At 40.5% G+C, this 26,255-nt stretch overlaps 1 protein-coding gene and 2 long non-coding RNA genes across 5 annotated transcripts in view; 1 reads left to right on the top strand and 2 right to left on the bottom strand.

Moving 5' to 3' along the window:
• DOCK3 (dedicator of cytokinesis 3) overlaps positions 1-26,255 on the top strand; it is a 188,185-nt gene that overhangs the window by 137,994 nt on the left and 23,936 nt on the right. The window contains 15 exon segments of the mRNA XM_042018678.1: positions 417-563; positions 2,577-2,675; positions 4,789-4,883; positions 6,379-6,454; positions 7,338-7,438; positions 7,713-7,771; positions 9,173-9,321; positions 11,577-11,662; positions 13,465-13,491; positions 13,610-13,705; positions 15,403-15,463; positions 15,941-16,034; positions 16,719-16,867; positions 21,523-21,609; positions 23,149-23,253. Coding sequence (XP_041874612.1) covers positions 417-563; positions 2,577-2,675; positions 4,789-4,883; positions 6,379-6,454; positions 7,338-7,438; positions 7,713-7,771; positions 9,173-9,321; positions 11,577-11,662; positions 13,465-13,491; positions 13,610-13,705; positions 15,403-15,463; positions 15,941-16,034; positions 16,719-16,867; positions 21,523-21,609; positions 23,149-23,253 — 1,431 coding nt within the window.
• LOC121659953 lies at positions 416-7,384 on the bottom strand. The gene is made up of 2 exons (XR_006014515.1): positions 7,297-7,384; positions 416-3,334 (listed from the first exon to the last, which is right to left on the bottom strand). It is a non-coding gene; the product is annotated as an uncharacterized LOC121659953 (long non-coding RNA).
• The window catches only part of LOC121659952, a 38,954-nt gene continuing 30,657 nt past the window's right edge, over positions 17,959-26,255 (bottom strand). For all 3 annotated transcript variants that reach the window (XR_006014512.1, XR_006014513.1, XR_006014514.1), the window contains one exon: positions 17,959-19,615. This is a non-coding gene — a long non-coding RNA (uncharacterized LOC121659952). The remainder of the gene's footprint in view (positions 19,616-26,255) is intronic.

Genomic DNA, 26,255 nt, shown 5'->3' with positions numbered 1-26,255 from the left:
GAAGCTTGCAGTGCTAAATATAATTCATTCCAATGTGTATTTCCAATTACAAGTCACGGTTCTGTGTGAAAGGAATGAGATGAAAGGTATCATGGAAATAAGCTAAAATCATACTGCCATGGAGTAAAGGTTCCTGAACATAATCTGCTCCTGTTGTGTTCTAGAGCTTTGATTATAGACTAACCTTTACGGCTGTGACCCTGAATGTTTCCATCAGAGACTGTCAAGGTAACACACACACACTCTGACAGAACAACAGGATCTGGTACCAATGAGGAATTTGATTGTACTTCTTTGAACCTGTTATGGAGCTCTCTGTCCCAGCAAGCCTGTGGTATGGCTGACTCAGCAGAACTGTCTTTACCAGTTCCATTTCTCCAGTTTCTAACTGTTTGTTTGCTCACCACTTGCTGTAGGAGGGAGATGTCGTGGAGGAGGTTGAGATGATGGTGGAGAGCCTCCTGGACGTGCTGTTACAAACTCTGCTCACAATCATGAGTAAATCGCAGTCTCAGGAGGCGGTAAGAGGGCAGCGCTGCCCGCAGTGCACAGCAGAAATCACTGTTAGTAACTAACAATCAGTTTCTATTTCCTGCTTCTCTAACCTCTGGTTCAGTCCCTCACCACCACTGGCACCTCATCATCATCTCTGCTGCATGAATGCCCAGGGCTTTGTCTCTTTCCCTTAATAAGCCACAAACCCATTCCCTCCTCCCTGCACTAGTGAGGGCTGCAGGAAGCAGTGGAGCTCAGGAGCCTTTAGTGGATTGCCGGATTATTTTCTTGTTTGTCTTTGCAGCTGTGATTGAGAGTTACTGCTTAAAACTTGAGGTACTGGGCAGCTGCCTGGAGCTTCACCCCTAAGGTGGTGTCACCAAGGGCTATATGAGTACTAGGCTGTGATCCCCAAAACTGAGGATATCACAGTGCTCTGTGGTTAAATCCCTTTGCTAAACACCCTGGAGAGCTTCTGTCCCAGGTCATTGATTATTTCATGCAAATGAAACACAGCATACTTTTTCAAAAGAAATTAACAGATCATAAGTCAAGTGAGCTGTTGAGCTTGGTGGGAGAAGCCACCACTTTACCCAGGCTGCCAGCATTAGCCACAGGGAAAAAATTTTTGACATGCAGTGGAAGAGAAGAAAAAGAATAGAATGTTGCTGTTCAGCCTTCTTCTTTCCTGGATTTGTGCCCTTTTCTATTCTAGCCTATTTTAGTCTATTTTTGTTTGTCAGAGTCTCTAATGCAGCTTTTGCACAATGTAGAATGTAAAGCTGCTGTTCAGAATGTCCTTTTTTTAGACTTGTTTTTTTAGCAAATGGCTGAAACCTCAGCAGTGCTGCTGGGGGCACATGTGCACTAAGGTGCACTTCTCACACAGGAGAGAAGGTTGGACCTTTCCTTGTTAGCTCAGATAACAAGATGTTCTTTGATACAGGACAAGAAAGGCACTGGCTTGCAAATGTCCAGTAATATCTCAGTTTCCTTTTACTGCTGCCATTTGACTTACTGCTGTTTACCACATGCCAGCCCACACAAAAGAGCACATCTTTCTTCCTAGTGAAGTTCAGCCCTGGAAACTTTATTGGAACAACCTGTGTCAAAGCTCCTGGGTAGATGCTTGAGCCAATTACAAAAACAGTAAAATGGAAGGCACGGTCCCTTATATTTGCTCCTCAGTCTACATTTCACAGCACAGTGATATATGGATTCTTATTAGATATGGCTTAGATTTGTGTATTTTCCAAATTAGTTGCTCTTTGTTGTAGAAAAAAATAGTGTTGTGCAAGGGACTGGCAATCAACAGACCCAGTCCTGATGTTTGTTCTTGGCACCACCTTGTTCTCTTGGACAGATTGCTTAACTTCTCTGTGCTTTGCTTTCAGATTTGTAAAATGGGGGAGTTCCTCTTTGGAAAACACTTTGGGATGCTGTGGTAACCGGTTAGGGTGCATCTGCTTTGCAGAATTACAGAAATGTAATTGTAGCTCATGTAGGCTTACTCAGACTGTGCTCAGGAAATCTGACTGCAGTCCTGTCAGTACTGGAGCTTTGACAGCACAGAACTTGGTGAACACTAATAAGCCATATATTTACAAGCTTCCAGACACCTTCTGTAGCCCAGCCTGATCCCAAATTGTCACTGCTTTACTGGTCTGAGTCAATCAGTTCAAATAATTGCTGGTCTGTTGGCATGAGCTGCAGTCACACCTCTGACAGACACTGTATATTAAGTACCTGAAAAGGTATTGTCAAAACCTGCATGCTTGGAGGGTGATTTGTTAATGTCTGTATTAATAATTTAAAATGATTTTTGATTAGACTACAACTTTGATTAAAAGACCTTTAAAACTGGCATCTGTGGAGGAGCCTCCTGGAGGTGTATCCCTGTATTAACAGTAACTCAGGAACTGTTAACCTGCAGTACTTTCAATCTCTGTGCATGTCAGCTGTCCCCTCACAGGCATTGGGGCCATTTCAGACCCCTCCCTTTATACCTTCCCCCAGGTTAAGCTTTGTATCTATGAAATTTCAGATTGTCTCAATGAAAGAGTTTCTCATTTGGTCAACAGGGAGAATATGTCTCCTGCCTTTTATCTTTGCTTCGTCAGATGTCAGACACTCACTTCCAGCACTTACTGGACAACTTCCAAAGCAAGGATGAGCTGAAGGTACCAAAGGGTGTGGTGTTTGTAGGGTGATTCCCTCAGAATGGGAGAGCAGAGGGGAATCCCTCGAGCATCACTTGCCCTGTTAATCATTCCCATCCACTGGCACTCTCTTTAGGGACCTTCCTTTCACTTTTATAATCGTTGGTGTAGTGTTGCAAAAAACCATTTAAGGCTACAGGGCACCAAATTATAACAGCAAATAAAGTCCCAGGATAGATGTTGTTGGACATAAAGGATATCATAATTGTTACCTATTAAACACAAGCAGAGGAACAGGGCATTTTTTAATCCCGTGAATGTGAAGTCAGTTGTTGTATAGCATTTTGCTAGATGTTCAGTATGCACTGGAGCTTTCTTACAAAGGGTATTGATTTTATGCCAGAAGAGAATTTCAAGCCTTTTGGGGGATACAAATGTCTCTAGCAGATGAAATCTTTTTTTGGAAAGCTGTAACCTTACCACTCCAGTTGCTGCCTGCTTCTTTGTGAACATCAGCTTAAATTATGACTCTCCGTGAACAGCAGGGGTTGGTGAGGGGCACAGACCTCTGACATTTTGAAATGGCACATCACACATCTCACACCAGCAGAACTTCTTACCTCAACTTCCATAGGGAAGAGGAGTATCTGACAACAGCCTGTTTAAAAGGCAGAATAATCCTATAAATAAAGATAAGTTTTTATATAAAATGATTTTGTTTAGCATGGCACTCAATAAAATAAGCACAATAAGAACAATGTAATGTGGCAGGAACTTCTGTTACCTTTACAAATGAAATGGAGAAGCAGTGAGAAGTCCTTTCTGGATAGACTTTCAGCTTTTAAATATTTTGTGTGCATACAGAGAAGCTGAATAAATCAGGGAGATGAATTTGCAATGATAAAATTCTTATCTTTAGGTTGCAGGGTTCAGTGTATCTCAGGTTGATAGTTATCTGAGATTGCTGCCTTTCTGGTAACTTTCAAATTGCTCACAGGAAAATGATTTGGTAAATTAATTCATAATAAATTTTAATAGATATTTTAAAAGCCATCTAAACTACAGTTCTTGTGTCAGACTTGTGGAAAGGTCATTGAACTGAAATTTGTCTTTATGCCCATAAGAACTGTTGTATTTCTATAATCTCAGTATATGTTCCAAGAGTATCACAAAGGCTGAAGATTTTATATATTACTTTTTTTTCCCCATCAAATATGGCCATAATAATATTTCCAATACTTTTTCTGGCATGGAAAGGCATTTTATTCACTTATCACTGTTACACTTAGGGCAAAATGAGGCCAAAAGTCAAGGAGCTTCTAATGCTTTACTCTGAGCTCAGTTACACCAAGATATTAATCACACACACCCCTCCTCCCCCCCCACCACCCCATTAAGGCATAATGGTAGGATGGTTTTGAAGAAACCCTGCTCTGCCACTTTCTCTGCTATTTTGGTTTTGTGTGGAAGGAAAACAAAACAATAAAATCATAGTTTGCAAGGCCAACAACTTGTCATGTTTGATCCTTCCTGTTGTTCTGTAGACATGGAGGTGCAAGTAGTCAAAAGCCAAAAATGTCTTCAGGTTTGGGGATTTTTTTTTGGAGAGCAGAGATTCAGCTGAATGTGTCTAAGAGCTCTTTGCTGCTCTAGTTGCCAGAAATGGGGTTTTCTGTTACTATTTTAGAAAGTGTGTGTAGGAGTTTCATTGGGCTTGGGGGTGTGGTTAGTTCTCAAATTGTGACGTAAGTCCAAAGAAATTTAGACAGATAAATGAATAAAATGAGTACATAAGAAGGTGATTATGAGTCCAGTATATTTCAAAATAGCTGCAAATTGACACTGGAACTCTGGGTGATAATATGAGAAGTCATATACAATTATGCACATAGGGAAGATTTTCATCTCCCTATAGAAGTGAAGATTTTAAAGAAGCTGCAAGTTCTATATTAGAGGCAAACAAAAGGAACAGAGCCATATTCCAGTGTATGTTGCTTCCATGTTTCCAGGTGAATGGCCTTGCAACACAAAGCTCAAGTAGAGCACACTTAGCTTAATTGTCTTTCTTATGATCAAGAAAATAGATTCACCTGCAACTGCTGCTGATTTTTCATTTCTTTTCCCTGTGTGACAGGAGTTCCTCCTGAAGATTTTCTGTGTGTTTCGGAACCTGATGAAGATGAGTGTCTTTCCTCGAGACTGGATGGTGATGAGGTTGCTCACCAGCAAGTAAGTAGAGAAGCAGGTGTAAAGTGTTGTCATTCTGCGGCAGTTAAAGCCTGGGGCTTGGGTTTTTCCTCAGGTTTTTCCTCAGACTGAGATGTGAGGATCAAGACAGGAATCCTGGAGTGCTCATCCTCATTCTGCTGTTGCTGTAACACTCCAGACCAAACCTGTGGGTTCGTGGGTCTGTTAAACCCCACCAGTACTCTGAGTCAGGAGTTAAAAGCAGAGCTGAAGGAGCTGCCCTGAGGGTGAGGGGCCAAGTGGCCCAGCAGCTCCAGCACACAGGGCAAGGCCCAGCTCCCCACTCCCGGGGTGTTAACAGGCCTCTCCCACCCTTGCCAGGGAATCCCTGCATTGAACATCTGTCTTTTCCCATAAACATCCCTCCTTAGGGAGAGGCACTCAGGTATCTGGGAACAGTGGGAGCAGACCCCAGCCATGACACCAAAGCATTACATTAAGAGTTCTTTCTCAATTCAGTTGCCATCTACCATTTTAATGCTCCATTTTATCTCAGTTTCTTGCTTCTGCTGGGTTAAGTACTGTGCTCTTTGGATTGGCAGCAGTGTTGAACACAGGGTGGCTGGAATTATTCACTAGCTTCCTTAGCTAAACTAGCTGTGGAATTCCCACTGACTGACTGACAGCTGGAGAGTTCCCACTCTGAGGAAACTCCATGGAAATGCTCCTAAAGGCTGCCTGCTCAGCTGAGCTGAATGCTCTGCGAGTCCACCCTGCTAATGAGAAGTGAAAGAAGTGGATTTCAGTAATTCAAGCGTAAAGATTCAATGAAGTTCTGTAAGAAAAAGAAATCCACCTGAAACAGTAGCTCCCTCAGATGCTGCAGGTTACCTGTTCCCTTGGGCATCATTTTGCCACAAACCTTTAGACTGACAGTTACATTTAGCAGTGCTGCTGGAGTACTGCTTGCATGTGAATCAGAGATGTGCTCTTCTTTTGGTACTATTGTTGCCAATTATTAATTCTCAATTTATCACATGCCTTGATTGCCTTTCACTAAGGTGTATTCAGCCACCAACAAAAACTAACACGAAAATCAAAAATTGGCAAAATTAACCCGCAAAAATCTTGAGTTGAATGAGGTGAGATTAAGGACCATTGTATAGTCAAGAACAAGAACAGCCCCAACTTTTTGAGTTACTCTTCTCTGGGGGAAAAAATCTTTCTGTTTAAAACAGGAGGAAAAGGAGTATATTGTTCCATTTCACTGGAGGTCATATGGCCCAGCCATGCAAAACAGACATGATTTTAAATGCTAAAAGTTACAATAATAGTGAAGGTTCATAATCTTGTATCAATTAGTACAAACTGTACATTAAAACTTAGAACAGTGGTTTCTGTGTAAATATCACAGTGATTACACAAAGAATGCTCATCTCTGTACCCACAGTAAAACCAGTACCACCAACCACTGTAATATGTTTTATTCCAGATTCAAATGTTCTCTTTGTTTTCTTCTCTTTGTTTTTGGCTGCAGTATCATAGTTACAACAGTTCAGTACTTGTCTTCTGCCCTGCATAAGAATTTCACGGAAACAGACTTCGATTTTAAAGTAAGAATTGATTCAGAAAATGTTCTGACATCTTTTCAAACCATCAGTAACAAAGGAACAGGAGCTGCCCTCTGCTTTAGCTGATGATATTTGCAGCATTTATTAGAGTGTCTGTCAGGAAGATGACCTAACTGATAAAGGACAGGAATGGAATCTGCTGAAGAATTGATGGGAAGTAGAACAGATACAGTGTGAGATCAAATCAGGAAAATTGAGTCTCTCATAAAGGAAACAAGTAATTCCATAAGCATGGGGCTAATGGAGCATGCTGTCTTGCAGAATGATGGATAATGCAATGTAAACTCAGGCAATGCTTTTCCTGAAGTTGGGGAATTCACAATCTCCCTCTCCCAGAGGTCCCTCTGGCTGCTGACATAAATCCTGGAGGATTATGGAGCGTTGTCCCTGTGTCTCATGTAGTTGGAGATGGGCAGCAAGTTCAGTGTTAATAAGGAAAAGCTGCCAGACATGCATCTAGGGACATGTGCACACACCAAGTTGGGAAAAAACTCATCTCTTTGGGAAAACAGATCAAATTATAGGGTTCTCATTCATGTATAAGGTGATCTCTGGGGATTCTTGACAGATATAATCTGTTTAGCCTATAGAAAAACAATTTAAAAGTTTGCTGAAGTCACCAGGTTTATTCAGTCTTGTGCTCTGGTGCAAACAGGAAAACCCAGTGGCACTGCTTTTGTGGGGTTTCAGTTCCTGTCAAGGTTTAAATAACCCACTTGTTATCCTTAAGAGTTAATTTGTATCTCCATAGTAAGAGACACTGATGAATTCATGCCTTGATTACGAAAAGGAGTCTGTGTCTTTCTCCACTCTTTAAAACTTACTCTTGGAGTGTAATGCTGTAAAATTCCTTCCCTTGTCACAGGTGTGGAACTCTTATTTCAGCCTGGCAGTTTTGTTCATAAACCAGCCGAGTCTCCAGCTAGAAAATGCCACACCACCTAAGAGGAAGAAGATTCTAGATAAGTAAGGACATGTTTCATTGGGTTCCCGCCCCAAAAAAGAGACTTTTTTTCCTACCATAAGTCTCTGTGATTTATCATGAAACCTGGGATGTGGAAATTCCTGGGAAATTAATAAGTAGATCTCCCAATTCCACATTCAGGGATTGGTCAAGTTGTTCGATATTCTTACATTAACATAAATGTGAATTGATTTTTTTTTTTAAACAATTTGATTATTTTTTCACTGCCTTCCCAGTTTTTGTTCCCTGGGCAGCTGTGTCTCTGTTCTCTCTCAGGTACGGCGATATGAGAGTGATGATGGCCTATGAGCTCTTCAGCATGTGGCAGAACCTGGGTAAGTCTCTCCCTCTCTCACCTGACAACCAAAGCCAAAGGAACCCCCCGTTTCTGTCAGATTTTTAAATTTTTTTTAATGTTTTGTGGCATCACAGAATCCTTTGTTTCTCTGAAGAGTTCTCTTCTCCCACCAAAACTCTTTTGCACTGTATTCTAGAGGAAAATAACAAAATGTTTGCTGATAGAGATCACAAATACAAGGATATGAGAAGGGGTGAATCACGAAGAGAGCAAAGGAGTGGCACAAGTCAGATTAGATAACTTGATAATGTGGCTGCAAAATATTCACAAAGCCAAATACAAACATTTTATGTGTAGGAATATAGGTAGGAGGGCTGTTCAAGAAACCAAAGACTACAAATGTACCATGCTGATAATCAGCTGAAGGGGAGCTACCTGTAAAATGCCATGAGTAAAGGAGATTTTGTAATCTTTGAGAAAATATGTGAGAATCTGGAGTAAGAGAGAGGGACCATATTACTGTCACAGTGTTTTTCATAAGTTCACTTGATTCTAGATTAGTTTGCCCAGTCCTGCTTTCTACAGCTAAAAGAAACAACAAAACACAAAAAAACATAAACCCAAGACAAGTTGGACAAAGTTCAGACAACAGTCAGGAGCACTACAAAAGCAAGAAAACTGAATAAGCCTGGTCTGTCTTGCACAACTAAAATGATACAGCCAGAACTGGTCACAGTTCAAATGATCTGTGTGGAGAACAGAAGGCCCTCCAAGATAGAAGAGATCCAATACCCAGAAAATGATGCTGGACAAACTCAACTGAGAAGTGAGAAGCCAGTTTTAGATGTGTAGATGCAGATATTTATCCCTGGATGCTGTTCCAAATCAGGCTTTGTTGAGTTTCTCTCTGCAACAGTGCAGTAACGTGGCTCAGAAGAGATTGTCAGCACAGTGCCTCCAGTCCCTCCTGGAGCAGATCCATTTAATCCCAGTCAAGGGCAGTTAGGAAATTGAGGCAGCACTGAGGACCAGGAGCTCTTTAGTTCTTTAAAATCTAAATGTGTTCTACTAACTACCACTGTTCTCACCAGCCCTTTTAAAATCCTCAGAAATTAGAAGTACGTACCCTGGCCTCTTTTCCCCCAGTTAGTATGTTTTAGTTCAGTTACTTTTGACAGTTTGAATTCCTTTGCAAGTAAAATGCACTGACAATTTTTGCTGAAGGCTTTCACAGTGAACTTAAAAATGCTCTTAGAGACTTTGCAAGACATGGTGTAAAGTAAATACTGATTTTTCATTCCTTCCAGGAAAAGAATGTTTGCTTTCATAATGCTCATGCCTACTACTCTGTACATGCCATTATTGCAAGGGTTCCCTATTTTCTCAGTGACAGATAGCAAAGGCTTTTATTTAATTACAGTTGGTTTGTGTTGTACAGGTGAGCACAAGATTCACTTTATTCCGGGAATGATTGGTCCCTTTCTGGGTGTTACACTTGTTCCACAACCAGAAGTCCGGAATATCATGATCCCAATCTTCCATGACATGATGGACTGGGAGCAGAGAAAGAATGGCAACTTCAAACAGGTGAGGGCACTTCGCAAGCTTTCCTTTTCCTGCTCTGGCTGTCTGCAGTGTCCAGCTGGAAGCTGATGTTGATCTGTTTCTGACTGTGAAGATGTCATGTAAATATACATAAAATAGAAAATTTGAGACCTACTTCACAGAACTATCACAAGACCCCCAAGATTGTTTAACCAGTGCAAGCTGCATTTCCCAGAAACGGGGAAGAGGAGGGATGTGCTCAGCACATCACAGACAGGGAAGAGAATTTTGTAAGTGCTGGGCTGTCACTGCTCCCACTGGTTTCACTTAGATTATTAGTCAGCTATTAAATGGGTCAGACTGAGAACCAAAACTGGGGATGTAAAGATTTAGCCGGTATTTGTGATTTGCTCTCTGCTTCTCTGTCTTCAATTTGCAGCTAGGAAGTGGTACTGTATCATTAAATCATTCTACCATGCCTTGAAGCAGACTTTGTAGCTGTTCTTATTTTCAGAAATTGCAACAGCTCTCCTGGAAGGGTTAAGTCCAACAAGAGCTCTGCAGTTTCCACCTGCTGTGAGCTGTGATTGCAAATCAGGGAGAGAAATCTTCATCAATCTGTTTCCCAGTCGTGGTCAGAGAATTGCTTAGATTTTCCACTGCAAACCAGATCCCTGAAGTGCAGAGCATTGCTAATGAAGGATGGGTTTAGACTTGGTCCTCGGATGACAGTGTTTCATTGTCACTGTGCTGGAGCAATACTGAGGGCAAGTGTCTGCAGAGAAGTGCTCTGAAGGAGTAAATCACCATTAAATTATCATAATTCATGTGATTAATTATTTGCAGAGTCATTAAAATGCCAGATCTAATCTATCATTCCAGGAGAATAGCAGACCTTTCCCATAACCTGATCTATTAAAGGCTGTGTGGAAAAGTATTATCAGGAGCTTGTTTTTCTTCCTCTTTAGCTCCCGTGATCACTATGATTGTTATTATTTACTATTATTATTATTGCAATAGCATTTTGATCATAGTCCTCTTTCCACCTGTTTTAGCATAACAATAGAACAGTCTTTCTCTGGAATTTACAGTAATAAGCACTTACAGTCACCTTTGAGTTTCTGGGCCTATTTATATTTTCTGTATCAAGATGCACTCTTCATAATCTTCATTTAATTTTTATACTCACTAATGTATTCTAAACTACAGCTCCAAGAATATTTCTTAAATTACGAGCAAATTTCCACACTGTTTTATGAAGCATATATTGTAACTTTCTGAGGTCAAAGACAAAATAATCATCTGTATTAGTGAGAATGAAATATACAGTTAAATACCACAAGAGATAATAAACCTCATTAACATTTTCTGCTGGGACCAGGGAGTTATTTGCTTTCCAGTATAATGCTGGGTAGCCGGACACAGGCATTACGGATTTCTGTTGTCACTGTAGATCACAAACAAAGGGAGGGTTTTCTTAACTGTGAGCTTCTCTTCACCTTTTGAATATTCAGTTGTTTGTCAGAAAATATAAAACCCCTGAAAATTCATTCAAGCGCTTTTTAATTCTCTTCAGTAGTTCATGTTTTAACAAGGTTGTTTTTTCAGCAAGGCTGGATAACAATACAGTCTGATTCAGGAATGAAATCAGGTCTCCCTTTAATGATTTCAGCAGCAAGAGCACCAAGTCCATTTGTGTGCTACTGGCTGATTTGCTTTTCCTTCCCATCCTTACCTCCTTTGCAATTTGGCAGCTGAAAAACATAGAGAAGCTCAAACTATGCTTGTATTTAAATAAAAGTAAGCCATATTTCTGCAAATAGTTTCAGCCTTTAGAAGCCTCTGTCTTCACTAGTAGTGAAACCGTGTTTTCTGCAAGATTTCAGACTACATGAAATTGTTTTGTTTAATGTTAATGTTTAATGTTGATTTCTGCACTTGAATCAATTTTATCAGAATATCTGATATCACATTTGATATTTAGGGTGGGAATTAATAAGTATTAAAAATCTTTGTAAGAGGAACATAATGATGCTGGTGTGGCGTTTTACATAAGTGAAAGAAAAAGCAGAAGTGTCATATAATCACAGAGAAGCTTAAAAAGGGGGGTTTAATGAACAAATAATCTTCCAATATAATGATGTCTGGGTGATTGCAAACCAATTACCCACCAGCAGAATCACCACAGCACAGCAGTGGTGCTGGATATTCTGTTGTAGTTCAGGATCCAGTTTACCTGATGTACTGGTTCATTGGAAGTGTTTCTGAGTGATGGATTTGGTTACTTCTTCCTGCAGGTGGAAGCTGAGTTGATAGACAAGCTGGACAGCCTGGTGTCCGAAGGAAAAGGTGATGAGAACTACAGGGAACTCTTCAGCCTGCTGTAAGCTTTGCCAGTTCATGCTCCTTGTGTTGTGCAGGGCCATTGCAAGAGTCTGGGCACTGATCTGTACAGCCACAGATCTTTGGGGAGGGCAGGAAAGGGCTTCCTGGCAGGTTTCCATGGAATGGCTCAGCGAAGTAATGCTGAAAATAATAGAGAGACCTAAATTCTTCTTTGTCTTCTCTCTGTGACACCTCATAAAGGGCTGCACAGGTTATCATCCTCCTATCAAAAATTCATTTGCTGGAGGAGCCAGGGCCCCTCTCTTTTGATAACAGTGAGTGAGATTGTTTAGAGACATAGTGCACTGTCTACAGAGTCAGGCTATGTTAGAGCAAAGGAGATTTTCCTCAGCATTTTCCTTTGTTTCCTCCTATTTTTGAAGGCCATGTTTTGGTTGGCTCAACAGTTGCCAGTTGCTTCCTCCAGAGTCCATTGGGACACTGTATTTCCACTTCCCTTCACACCAACAATTCATACTCAGAAGGATAAACTTGAGGATTTCATGGTCTGACTTTACACTTCACTACCTTTGATTACTGATCTGTCCCCAAATTTCATTTCGAGTGTTTCTAGTTTATTTCAAAAGGAATTATTTTGAACTCCTGACAGTCCAGAGCCTTTAACCCAAATTTTTTAATACTCCAGTGAGCCAGAGAGATCATTACCAGAATTTTAGCCATATATTCCAGACAATTTTACATGGCCCCTAATAGCACACCGGCTGTTTGAGCCATAAACCTTTGTTTTGCTGGGGCCAATAATTCTATTTCTGAATTTGCAATTGCACATTCATTCATTTCAAGCTAGATAAGCCTGCCCATCCCATGTGCTTATCCTCAGGAAGTATGGAAATGTATTCACTTTGGATTTGTGTATATTCAGCCTTGGGAAGTCTTGGATCTTATGTGTACAGATAATGTAAGTCTGTTTCAGGGATAAAGGAAAGGAAATAGCTATTCTTTTTATAATTCGCCTGGCAGGAGGAATAGTGTGCCTTTGCCCCAGGTGAAGACATTTGTTACCTGAAATGTTAAGAATTCAAGGGTTGTAGCTTTTTACTCATTTTTAGATGATAGTGATTGGATGTATTACCAAGAAACACAGCCTGGAATGCCAGCAACCATTTAGTTTATATGTGCCACTGACTTGTCTGAGAACAATATGAGGAACCAACTTCAGGAAAAAATTCCATAAATTAGTAAATGCTGTGTGAAAAAAACAGTTGACCCTGAATTCTACTGTCTCAACTCTACTGCTGAAAAGGGAATTGGCTCCCTCAGTACTGAAGAGTTTGCTTCTTCAGAGGATGTGACGCCCAAAAGAATTTCCTTCCCAGAAGTGGCAAGTTCTTTGACTGGAAATCCAGTTTCAGGAAACTGGCATGTAAATTTGCTTTCTTTTTTCACTTTTTAAACACAATGTTTATTGTTCTCACTCCAGCCTTCTCTCTTCCTTCACTGTGTGAGATGGGTGCTCACTGTATTGTCTATGCTAGGCAGGAGCAGACTGCTTTTATTTCCAGTTTAACTACATTGTGATTCAGGGTTGCTTGGTCACTGGTTAGAGATGAAAGTTTTTGGAGGGATGAGCAAAGAAGAAATACTTGCAGTAGGTTTGGACTCCTTTTCAGTTTCTGACTGCTGCTAGCAGTATTTAAGCTACAGGTAGTAATGTGGGAATCAAGTACTGCCATGAGTGTTGGTTTTTTTCATATCTGTTAAATGGCAATGTGAGGATATTTTCCCTTCTCCTGTCAGTTCTGTAATTTCCTTGTCTTTGCTTCATGCTGCCTGGAGTAGAACCCAACTCTTTGGGCCTTATCCCAGGTAAGATAGTAATTCTTCTGGAATTTGTTTTATGAGGGAGAAACCAAGCTGTCTGTATCAGTCTGCATGCACTGTACCATTTCCCTGGAAGCCTCACCTGCTGTCTTTCCATCTCCAGTTTGCTGGAGAAGATTGAGCAGGAAACTTGGCGGGAGACTGGAATCTCCTTTGTCACATCGGTCACTCGTCTCATGGAACGTCTGCTCGACTACAGGTATCTGGCACCAGCAATAACATGTTCTAAGCATAAGAAGTCTGGAAAGACATGGTACCAAATTCCTACAGGGAATATTTTTATTGACTATCAAGCTGCATACATGAAAGACTAATTCATTACTGCTGGGTTCTTAGCAAACATCCCAAATCCTCATCTCCAGAGCCCTTATTCTCATTCTTGTGTGCTCATTCCTGATAGTTTTGTACTAAGGTTTGTTTGGGTTGCTAAAACATTAATTCCTTCTATCACTGAAATGATCTCACCTAATTTAGCAAAATAGATGCTCAAAGCAAGAGTGATCCCCAAAGCCACACTGAACCAAGGCGTGCTGAATGCCTCATGCAGAGCTGGAGAACTTCCATCTGGGAACGCTGACACATCAGCTGGTGGCCCATGGGCAAGATTTCACTATAAATTAGGCAGCCTTGGTTTAGTTTTGAACTGAAGTTTGCAGGACTGTTGTGTCAATGCAGCTGAGCTTTGACTTAGTTAGAAGGAAATATTTTAACTTTAGATTTATATATACACACACACTCAGAGGGGTTTTTTTTAATAATAGACAATTTGAACCTATATAGAACTGCCCCAGATATTTCTATCTTTAGCCTACTGACAAAAGTTCAAATAGTTTTTTCTTCTGCTTCTGCTCATTAGAGGTGAAACCCTCTGACTAGGCTGGGTGTTCTGCAGTCCCAAATCCTTTTCTGTGCTTTTTAGTTTGTTCTTTTTGTTATCCCTACCACCTTGATCCAATCTCCTGGTTTTTTCCTGGCAACAACTGCTCTACAACTACTGTGCACAACCAGGTACTGGAGACACATTTAAAGGGAATGCAGGGGAGCTGCTTGGGGGTTTTTTGGTGGGGGGGCAAGGTGGGGGGTGTCATGTGGTTTTGGGTTTTTGTTTTTTAATGATAAACAGCTGCCAGCAAGGCAGCTTTGACACACAGATACACATTTCCATGCTTAATTGAGAAACACATACCAGTTTTTTAATTGATTTTCAATCTGCAGCAGATTTGTCATTCCCAGAACAGAACAGGGAACTGGAATGTGGCACTGGAATTTGGAAATACACAGGCATCTCTTAGAGTCCAGCTGCCAGTTGGTAGCTGTAGTGGTTCTCAAGATAAGTTTGCTGTGTCACTGCTTTAAAAATTTAATCCTTTGTACTGTTTGAATAGAAATGATTTCTAAAATATTCCAGAAACTAAAGATAAATTTTGTGATTTAACTTACCTATACAAAAGTTAGAAATCTAGTCTAAATCCCTCAGGTTGTACCTTTCAGTGTGCCACACCACACTGCAGAGCTGCATTTATGGAAGCCAACCCTTTGACTAGGACTAAATGTTTACATCTGGATAAATAGGAGTTTTTTACTTTTATAGTAGATCTTGCATTCAGATTATTTTTGACCACTGTTGTCTGATTTTTATTCAGGTTCTTCTAATAAATGAAGGAACAGTCATTTCAGCTGTTTGTTCTCAGATGCAAATGTGTAAGGGGACACTCAGTTCTCACATCATTTAAGCTGTAATATGGAAAGTTTTCTTAGAGGAACTTTATTAAATGAAGTATATGATTATCTGTTGTTTGTCATCCAGGGAAACTCTGGAAGATACGATAACTTCAGATTTATTTTAAAAGGACTGTTTTTGCAGATGTTTGTTTCAACATCGCTCTGCTTTCTTAGGGACTGTATGAAAGGAGATGAAACAGAAAACAAGAAAATCGGCTGCACTGTTAACCTTATGGTAAAGATGTTTCCTTTATCTCTTTGTGATACTGTGCAATGTTGTAGAAACTGGGATGGGAAAGGCTGGGATAGGAATCTGTGTCAGGCAACTGTAGCTTCAGAATCCAAGCACTGGAAGAGAAGGATGAGGATTGTGGGGATCCTCTGGAGGCTCTGGTCCGACTTGCTGCTGAACTCAGGGCCAGATAGGTCAGGCTCCTCAGGGCTGTGTCCAGCTGAGTTCTGTGTATCCCTGTGACAGAGGTTCTACAACCTCTCCCACCTCTTCTTTCAGCTTTTGACTACCTTCATTTTGAAAAAAAATCATGCCATGATAAAATGAGTGGGTTAGATCAGTGTGAATATGAAAAGAATTATTACTTTTCTTTCCCAATAAGAATGTGTTCTCTTTTCAATAACTTTGCACATGCACAGATGCTACCGAGTGCTTGAAGGGAGAGTCCCAAGAGTAACAACTCTGGTTTTTCTTTCACAGAATTTCTACAAATCTGAGATCAACAAGGAGGAGATGTACATCCGCTATATCCACAAGCTGTGTGACATGCACCTGCAGGCTGAGAACTACACAGGTGAGGGAGACATTCCCCACAGTCTGCTTGAAATCCTTGTGACATTTTTTAACTCTCCCAATGTTATATAATATCTAGTTCATTCTTTTGGAAAAAATTTGCATGAATCAGTTATGGCAGTTGGGAAGGCAAGAAGCTGAGGCCCAGCTTCTTCCCTCAAGTTCAATACTGTCTGGTTTTGCCTGCAGGACCGTATGATTATTGCATTACACTCCAAATTTTACATTAAAGTGTTCTTTGAAGAAGATGGATCAAAAAAAAATATCACAACAGCAGAATGAAATTTAGAGGAAGATTAGCAAAACCACCATTATATTATCACTTGTCATATTTCCCTGCATTGCAGTCCTGAGGGAACACTGGAACGTGTATGGACTCTAATGCTGTGTTGTCCAAGCTCTGTTTACAGCCATGCCCCAAATCTAGTTACAGATCTGAACATGGGACTGTGAATTTAAATCAAGTAGCTGGTAAAAAGAAACTTGACAGATTTGTACCTAAAAATCATGTGCTGCTATTTTAAGTAATTGAATAATTTAATGGTCTTCTAAGACTCGAGGTTTTTTTCTCAAACCATAAATCAGAAATCACAGACTGTTTCAGAAGCAGGTCTGTGACCTTTCAGTATTGGCTGTGTTGATTTGCTGTCATTGATTCAGTGTTCCATAACTGCCTTTCCTACAGAGGCTGCATTCACTTTGCTTTTGTACTGTGAGTTGCTCCAGTGGGAGGACAGACCTCTGAGAGAGTTCCTGCATTACCCATCTCAGTCAGAGTGGCAACGTAAGGAAGGTCTGTGCCGTAAGATTATCCATTACTTCAACAAAGGGAAGGTATGCCAACTTCTTCTCTCTTCCAGCAGCTTCCTTCCCTTTTCCTGACTGACTTAGGGCTTGCAAGCCATTATTTCAGTGTAGTAGTCTGGAAGTAAATTTGTATCAAAAGGGTTTATAACATGACAAATTGGCTCTCTGGACAAAAATACAGATGAGAAAAGGTATTTCATTATGTATGGCATTTGGAACAGGTTAGGTAGGCCAACAGGACAAACACCAAAACATTTTTAAACCTTTAAACCAAGCACTGGATCAGCTGATGGTAGAATGCCGGTTCCTCAGCTTTTGGGGGGTGGGATTGCATTTGGTAGCCATCTATGTAAACTGCTGTGCTATGACTCACTTGAGGACTTGTTTTGTGCTTAACCTACACAATGAAATAGCAGGCAAAGTGCTATAGGGGTCTCTTTATTGAAAAAGATTTAAGTCCTTTCAGTGTCACTTATTTTAAAGCGATTTTCAATTAAAGTGCAGTTCCATCCACTGCACAAGAAGAAAATCAATCCATTTCAATTTCATATATTGAGTATGGGTTTCCTACAGTTAATTATATTTTTTTTTTCAATTACTGCAGAGCTAGATGTTTTAGTCCCTTGTGTCATGGTGTTTTGGGAACATTTCAGAGATGAAACTTAAAAGTGACGTCACCTGTTAGAGTATTTTCGAATTTTTCCCTTTTGTAGGAAAATTCCTACAGCTCATGTTCTTGGGAGATAACATCTGTATGCGTGCCTCGGGGTTCATTTTGCCTGTGATGTGAGTTGGTTCATATGGGACTGCCACTGCAGATAATTCTTTCCTAGTCCTGGTAATAGGGAGTTGCATATGGTAGAAACATTCTCTACAGAACCTGGAAAAGTCAGATTCCTGTGTGAAGGAAGAAACAGTCCATTTATGAGGAAGTGATTAAGATTTTTTTTTTGTGTGTCTGCCAGAGTTGCTCTTTTGTGACAACACTGCATATGGTTCTCTCATTTCAGAAATTTTCAGGGGTTTTCAGACTGCACTTAAAAATAAATTACTGGCTTGTGCAAATATTGCAGTACTGTACTGTCTGAGTAGACAAAGATGACAGAGACCCTATCGAAAACAAGTGAGCATTTATTTTTGACAAAAACAGGGAATCCATATACACAGTGAAGGAGAGTAAAAATTGACTGATGTAATTAGGCTATAAAACTCCTAAAAGATTATATAAAGTGTTAACCTCTTGAGGTTTTCTCCCCACTGGATGTTTTTGGAGTTACTTGATTTGTGTTTTAATCCTCCTTTATTACAAATGGTAGCTGAATGATTAAATAATCCACTTAAGCAGTGTGTGTGCCACTCAGACTGTGGAAGTGAAAGATACTGAGAAGCCAAATCCTCCTTTTCAGCACTCTTGCTGTGCGACAGGGAGCAGCTCAGGGAATGGAAGAAACCTGCTTCCCTCTACTTGTGTCTGACAGCTGCTTTCTGCACTATCCTGAGATGGCCCCTCCTCAGGTCCTGCAGAGTGGGGTTTGTTGTTGTCCTTCCAGTTCCATTTCTCAGGCTGCTCCTGGCCCTTCCACCAAGTGAGGGTGTCAAGGCAGAGTGTAAAGGGTGGAAAAATTCTGCATTTGTTAATAGGAAAATTTTCTCAGCACAGGAGTGGGAGGAAAACTGGCCACAAGAGTGTCTTGTGATACGCCAGTGGCACAGCCCATGGCAGGCCTGGGGTGCTGCAGTGGGTGCAGAACTGAGTGACTCCCACCCTCAGCAGCGTCAGCAGCAGCCCTGTGCTGGGAAAGAACGTGGTGTTCCAAAGCCTTTTTAGCCTTCACTGGTCATGTGCCCCTTCCAGCTGATTTCTGCCAGGCTGTGAATTGGTTTATGGCTCAGCTGGCAGCGTGTGCAAGTACATAACTTAAAATGAAGATATTTTTAACCCGCAGTTACAATTTTGTCTGTTAAAACTCAAAAGTTCTCTAGTAAAAGACATCTGTGAATGGAACAGTTTGAACCTGACTGATCATGTTTCTGCACAGCAATAGCTCAAAAACTACACAACCCTTTTCTGTCCAGTTCACTGCTTAATTTATTAACTGCCAGTTCTGACCAGCTCCCACCATGGCACTGCAGGGTCTGTTCTCCTTAGTGCCAGCCAAGGGGGCACAGAGACCCAGAGCAGTGTTTCCAAAGCACTTCATTTTTGATCATGTGCTCCATACCCAACACTCGAAATCATTTCTCTTGTGTACCCTCATGGGAATCATTTCCAAAAGAAATCTGCACATCGAGATGTAAGTAAATAACGGCTGGCATTCAGAAGGGTTGATTGTCTCTACCTGTGCCCCCTTCTGTGCAGTCAGCTGGGAGTTGCTGGTGCCATAGGAGAACGCTGCAATAAATGTCCTATGAATGTGGCTTTCAAGTAATACACAACATGCAAGCACATCAGAGGTCAGCAGAACAGAAAGCACTAATGAGGGAAATTACCACTGGAGACATAAGGAAGTTATTTGAAGAGGGAAGTGACGCTTGCATGTTCCATGGAATTGCATATTAAATATCTACACTGTGAAGATGTTGCTCATTAACATCACAGATTTTAAAACTGAAGCTCCAATGGCTTGGATATCCATTCATTCCTTTTCCTTTCAAGTATCTACAAACCCCTTTCTCTTTAGGGAGTTACCTGTGTATTGTTTTTCTTCACTTCTCTAGCTCGACTTGTATCCGCAGAATACTCAGGTAGCACAGTGGAATTTCTTGGTGTGGAAACTGAAACAAAGAAAGAGCCTGAGTTAGGATGACAGGAATGGTATCAAGGTACATGTAGAAGAGGTGGTATAAAGAGAAATCAGATGTGGTTACATGTTGTTAATTTAATTGACATCAGAAAAGGAGCATGAAAAGGTTACATCCCTCAGATCACCTGGAGGGAAAACAGCCAGCGAGCTTTCTGCTTCTGTCCAGAACACAGATTAGAGAGTTAGGTAGGCTTTAGTCACAGCATCCCATTTGGAAGTAAGACTGCTCAAACCCTCTGTGGAAAAAAAGCCATTTATTCCTGGCCAGATTTTTTAGAAGAAACTTTTCTTTTCCATCCTTTCAAGTGAACATAGATCAGCTGAGGACTGAAAATCTGTATATAGTATCTCTGTGAAGAATGCTGCAACCTATAAAAAAATGCAGTGGTGTTTGAGTTTGCAAATACAAACACTTAACTGACTATTGCTGAGCCCAGTTCAGTGCATCCATTTGTGTGTCATGGGCTTTGACAACCCATGGCAAAAATCCTGTTAATTCGAGATCACAAATACCTCAGTAATACTCAGAGCAGTCAAGAAACTGGTCTTTCAGTTCCTTTCTTTTGTATCTATTGTTTTGATCTAAATAAATCTCAGGCCTCCCGTTCTCCCAAACTACAAATACTATTAGAATATCCAAATTGATTCTGATACAATTTTTTATTTAGCAAGTTTTTACTGAAGTTTTTGTAATTAACTGAAGCTAAAGAGTTGCAGTAAGGATGATAGAACAGACACTACAAATGTGGGCCTAAAGGGAAACACTGTAAAGTACTAAAGGGAAACACTGTAAAGTACCTCATACATTAAATCAATCCAGAGATTCACTTTTTTATGTGAAGGTACATGTAGCCAGAAAAACTGTTTCCATATTAAGAGCTAGTATTTTACATAATTGCTGTTAATGACTTACCAGTAATTTACAATATTGCTATTAATATTCTTAAAACTTAAGGTGATAGTCTAACTCACACGTTAATTTTGTTTTCACTACAGCAGGGTCCCAAGTAAAACAACTGGCAAATTAGCCCAGTAATGCGTAATAAAAATTAATCCTCAGTAAAGGTTCAACTGAGACCTTGGTGTTCTAAATCCTTTACCATAAGCATGGTAAGAAACAGCCACTCCCCAAAAAGGCTTCCACTCTGTGCAGGTAAAAGGTGATGGAAGAGGAGATTTCAGTGTAAAACAAGCTCTCTAAAAAGCCCCTTGAGGTAACAGGAGAGTCTTTCTCTGTGTGGGTGTGCCCAAAGTGGGTGTCTCCTTCCTGATCTCACGGATGATGAGTATGGTGTGCTAGGAGAGATTTATTGTGTGGGATTGGGAGCTTAAGAAATGAGTGTGGCTTTTTGAATATGGATATTGACTTACTGCAGTAATGCAGGTCAGTTCTGAGGATGTTTTGTCTGTGTGTTGCAGTGTTCCCACTGCCTGAGAGTTTGTGCTTTCAGTGGGAAGGAACAGCCTGGGAAGGGGAGTGCTTTGCTGGGGAGCCAAGCCCTAACTCTGTACTCCAAGGAGTTCTAGTGCAGGAAGCAAAGGAGCTGTTGGGGGTGGGTTGAAGGGGTGTCTAGCAAGAAGAAAAATTGTTAGTTTTATTATCTTTCTCCAGATAAGTTCGCAGTCTCATAAATGAACTGTCAGAACAAGCAGTATGTGTGTGTAATTTCCACGGAACATATGCTTCTGTTCCCATCTTTTAGAAGGAACTGATCTGCTATTTAATGGAAATGGTTTCATCGCATTGCATTTTCACATCTAATCTCTGCCATTTCATACCAAATGAATTCCCAGAACTGAGTTTCCATATTCCTCTCAGCTGAACTGGCAGTAGTAGCATTGTGTTTGCTGTGAGTGTGATTTGCTTTGGCCCCGCAGAGCTGGGAGTTCGGCATCCCGCTGTGCCGAGAACTGGCCATCCAGTACGAGAGTCTCTATGATTACCAGAGCCTCAGCTGGATCCGGGTAAGTGGCAGCACCTTCTCTTCTTGCAGTCTCTTATATCATTCCCCAGAGCACTTTGCTCTCCTGTCAGTGCATTCTGAATTTAGAAAACAACCACATTCCTTTTAGAGCTCCATGCAGTCACAGTGACTCCTTGCCATTGATTCATATTGATGACTTTGTAGGTCCACTGAAATAATTCCAAAGTCTGGTAGCAGTAAAATCCCGTGAGTATATGGAGACAGCACGCACACACAGGAGCTGGGCTTGCTATTGCATATTTACATATATTCTTGCATAAAATACTATCTTTTTTAATACATATTTCATTTTAATTCTAAAAGAATCAAGGACAGCTTGTGCCTCAGTGAGATAAGATGAACAAGAGAGAAAGAATGAAGAAGGCAAATGTTTATGGCATTCTTATCAGTTTACAAGGATCTGGTCCTCTGGTACAACCAAACATGATGAAATCAGGGCACATTTGCAGCATCATGTGTTAATCAGAAAAAGCTGAAGATCCTGTTGTTATTTAAAAACTTTCTGAATATGAAAATAGTTCATCTCCACCTGTCCCCTGGGGTAGCATACATGTATCCAAATTTGAGATTTATACTGCATGGATAAACACAGTGGTTTAAATTATCTTTTTAAAAAGTCCAGTTTATTTTTATCTGAAGACACCTGTCTAACAAGGTCTGATAAACTGCACTTCTGAAGAACCTGTTTTCTCCAAAGTGGCTCCAAAGAGAGCACATGACCAGCTTGGCTGTGCACTCTCTGCCATTCACATCACCACCACATTCCTTGATGCTTCTTGCAATGACTTTGGGCCCTTCTCCTTTCTAGAAAAGGAGTTAATGTGTGTGGGAACTGAGCACAAACCAGGATGCAATATTGCAAGTTAGGGTTCTTTGCATGGAAGCAGTGGTGTCAAACTGGTTTTTCTCCTTCAAGAGCTGTCTTCTTGCTACAGTGAAATTGTGTGAAAGTGTGAGCCTTTCAACTGAGCCACAAAACTAGTTATTGGAACTAGAGAAAAGTCCTTTTCCTCTTTTCCACTTCCTTTTTCTTCCATGTTAAATCTTCTGGTGCAGAGAGCTGTACAAGATTTAATTTTGTTTTATCCTTTTTCATGCCCCTCAACTCAATTAAGGCAAACCCAATTAGATGTAATTTTCCAGGCAGTGGTATGGATTTTGATCTGTAGGAGAGAATAGGACACTGTGAGCCAGGCAATATGGATCTTAATCTCAGTTTTGCTATTAATTCTGCAATGCAAAGAAAATTACATGCAAGACCTGTTTAATTTAAAATAAGATAAACCAGGAAAAATTCATATGTCATCTCCCAAAATGTAAAATGAGTATGGTGATATTCTAGTCTGTTCCACCACGTCAACTGGTTTAATTAATAATTTTTATCTTTAACATAATTTTGGTCTTTTCATAAAAAATTGTGGGGGTAAAAGAGTAATGTGATATTTTAATGAGTCTTGAGATGTTAATGTTTTAAGTGCAGCTTTAAGGGTCTGATAGCAGCTATCTCTTTCCTCCACAGAAAATGGAAGCTACCTATTATGACAATATCATGGAACAGCAGCGCTTAGAACCGGAGTTTTTCAGAGTTGGTTTTTATGGTCGAAAATTCCCATTTTTCCTGCGGGTAAGCCAAACTTATACAGAATGTGACAAAGTGACCAGGCTCAGAGAAGCTGTTAAGGCTTTGTATTTTTGTTTTGGAGATTCGATGTCTAGCATTCAGCATATTTTTTTACGCCTACACAAATAAAAACAGTTTTCTGGCTGAACTGAAGGATGCAGTCCACTGGGAATGTTCTTGGGAACAGAGATCAGAAATTTGACTCACGCTGCTGTGAATTTTTGGTGATCTGCAGATGCAGCACAAATTGCCTCTATATTAAGCAAAATGCTGTATTGCAGCAATGTTGGGTCATTACAACTAATTTTCATCATCTCAAATTATCACACTTCAAAAAAGTCTCACTTGACAGAATTCTAATCCCAGCCTGATGACTCTTATGCTAAGTGCAAGTGAAAATTTCCTCTCTTCAACAAAAAGCCAAACAGCTTCTTTGGCCATGTCCTCACTTGGAGCTCATTGTCTGCTGGTGTACCAATCAATTTAAAAAGTGAAATTTTCTTCTTTTCCTAATGAGGAATCAGACTTTAAATGGGTATTTGTTTATACAATGTCTTGTTGCTAGTTTAGAGCAGGGAAGGAATATAATCTGACAACTGCTCCAAGAGCTGCCTGCAAATTGATGGCAGATGCCATCGAATGTGACAGGACAAGGTAACTGGAAGCTTTCAAGGACTGGAGGTGCACGGTTTGTGTTCTCTTTGAAGGAATGGTTTGACAAGAGGTGGCACCAATCGAGGTACACAGGATGAAGCCACACAAAGCCACACCATTTTGAAAGCTTCCCTCTGATTATGAAGTTGTTTGTTGTTTTTTTTAACAAGGATTTCAACATTGGGGTTTAATTACAGGCTTTTAATGGAAACACAGGCAGGGGTAATAAAGGTAAGTTGAAATTAGCCAAGGAGAAGAAATACCAGTGGATAAAGAGTGGTGGCTTCATGTTATTTGGAGGTGAATAGTGCCAGAATCAGAGAATCACAAAATCATTTAGGCTGGAGAAGACCTCCAAGATCATAGAGTCCAACCTTTCACCAATCACCACCTTGTCAACCAGACCATGGCACCAAGTGCTACATCTTGAACACCTGACTACATCGCTCCCCTGGGCAGCCCCTTCCAATGCCTGACAGCCTCTTCCATGAAGAAATTCTTTTGATGTCCAACCTGAACGTCCCCTGGTGCAGCTTGAGGCTGTTTCCTCTCCTCCTGTCCCTTGTTCCCTGGGAGCAGAGCCCAGTCCCCACCTGGCTACCACTTCCTGTCAGGGTGTTGTAGAGGGTCAGAAGGTCCCCCTGAGCCTCCTTTTCTCCAGTCTGAGCCCCTCCTCCCTCAGCTGCTCCTCATAGAATTTAGAATGCAGCAGTCTGAAGGGGTGTGTAGAACACCCCTGCAGAGGAATCCAAGGAAAGGACAGGTGCTACAGTGTGAGCCAGGAGCTGCCCTTTCATGAAGATCTTCAGAGAAAACTGACAGTTCCTTTTTTTATATCTAACAACAAATGTTTCAGCAAGTGAGTGACAACAAAGTCATCATGGCACATGAGCGTTCCTAACATCTGAACTACTGTCAGTGACATGTTTTTGTCTTGTGGATCCTCACTTTACCTGGGATCCTCCATGGCCAATGTGTTCAACACTGCTTGAGCTTCCCATGCTCAGCCCTGAGTCTTTGCAAAGTGCTGTAACAACATGGATCCTTGGCTGGAGACATTACCAGCGAACACGAGTGTACATAATTATAATCCTTGTTAATTCTGCAATTATATTTGGTAGCAGTACTTCTGATAGCAGATTACTAATGTAGCAATCTCATTAAAAGTCATCCTCCTCCTTTCTCTGCCTAATGATCCATACAGCACACACATTGTGGAGCACGGACTAAGCCCATTAGCAGTCACATCAGCATGGATCACACTGTAAAGAGATTGGAAGCAGCTATTCTAAAGAAGAAAAAGATTTACGTGGATTTAAAATCTTCAAATGGATACGGGAGTGATTTAAAGTGATCAAGTAACTCCAAGCCCTTTTCTCATGTATTTTTCTATTGCTGTATAGCTTAAGACAGAAAATAACCACTTCTTTCTACATCTTTGATTTTTAAAGACCCTTTGTCTAGAAAAGTCATTGTTCATGTTTCTGTGAATTCTGCATCTATTTCTAGCCTTCCTACATAAATAAATTTAAATTAAAACTGTCCATATCTTCCATCTACCAGAAGTTCAAGTAAGGCGTGACAAGGCATATTTTGAGATCTTGTGTTGGCATCTGTCTGGAAAGACTTATTAAATTTAGCTTTGAGGTGTTTTCAGGGCATTATTTTTAAAATCACAATAACTTTATTTATAGGCTTACAGTTTTCTAGATTGCTGCAATCAAAAGCTAAAACAGAGAAAGCAGTCAGTGTCATGAAGAGATTCACCTTCAAACATGGGCTCACTCCAAATTTAATAGTAGCTGCAAAGTTTGAGCATTACAGACTGAACTGTCAAGATTCATCATGTGATTCTTCTCCCAGTCCACTGGTTGCTGTGACTGATGCATACAAAGTGACACATGCCACAGCAAGAACATGAGATCCTTTCCAGAAAGTTGAAATGCAAAGCCAAAGATAACTGAACTCCTTAGCTATGTTTTATGATCTGGTTTTGCTACTTTCCCTTTGATTTTGCTACAAGATCGAGAACTGCTTGGCCACATCCCTTTTCTAGAGCAATTAAAAGCACATTCTTGAATACACTGCAGCTTCTAAATGCAAGAAATAAAGGGCTGTTCTTGTTTGTTAGATTTTTTAATTGTTTTATAGGGGTGAAAAACCTCCCTGTTGTTCTAGTTATTGTGTGTATGAGAGTTTAAACTACCAGAATTAGAGAATTTGCCTGCCTTGATTGATCTTGCACCAGGAGATACTAACACTGATAAAAATTGTGGTTTGTGAGGGTTAAGACACTGGAATACAATCATCATGACACTGAGGACTTTAGAAATCTTGTATCATGCTGTTCA

Source organism: Corvus kubaryi, unplaced genomic scaffold, assembly GCF_017639235.1.
Source record: "Corvus kubaryi isolate FWS band 111438036 unplaced genomic scaffold, C.kubaryi_AGA036_p1.0 124, whole genome shotgun sequence".
In the NCBI taxonomy this organism is placed as follows: Eukaryota; Metazoa; Chordata; class Aves; order Passeriformes; family Corvidae; genus Corvus; species Corvus kubaryi.
The sequence above is the reverse complement of the archived record's forward strand: the minus strand, read 5'-3'. Positions and strand labels throughout refer to the sequence as shown.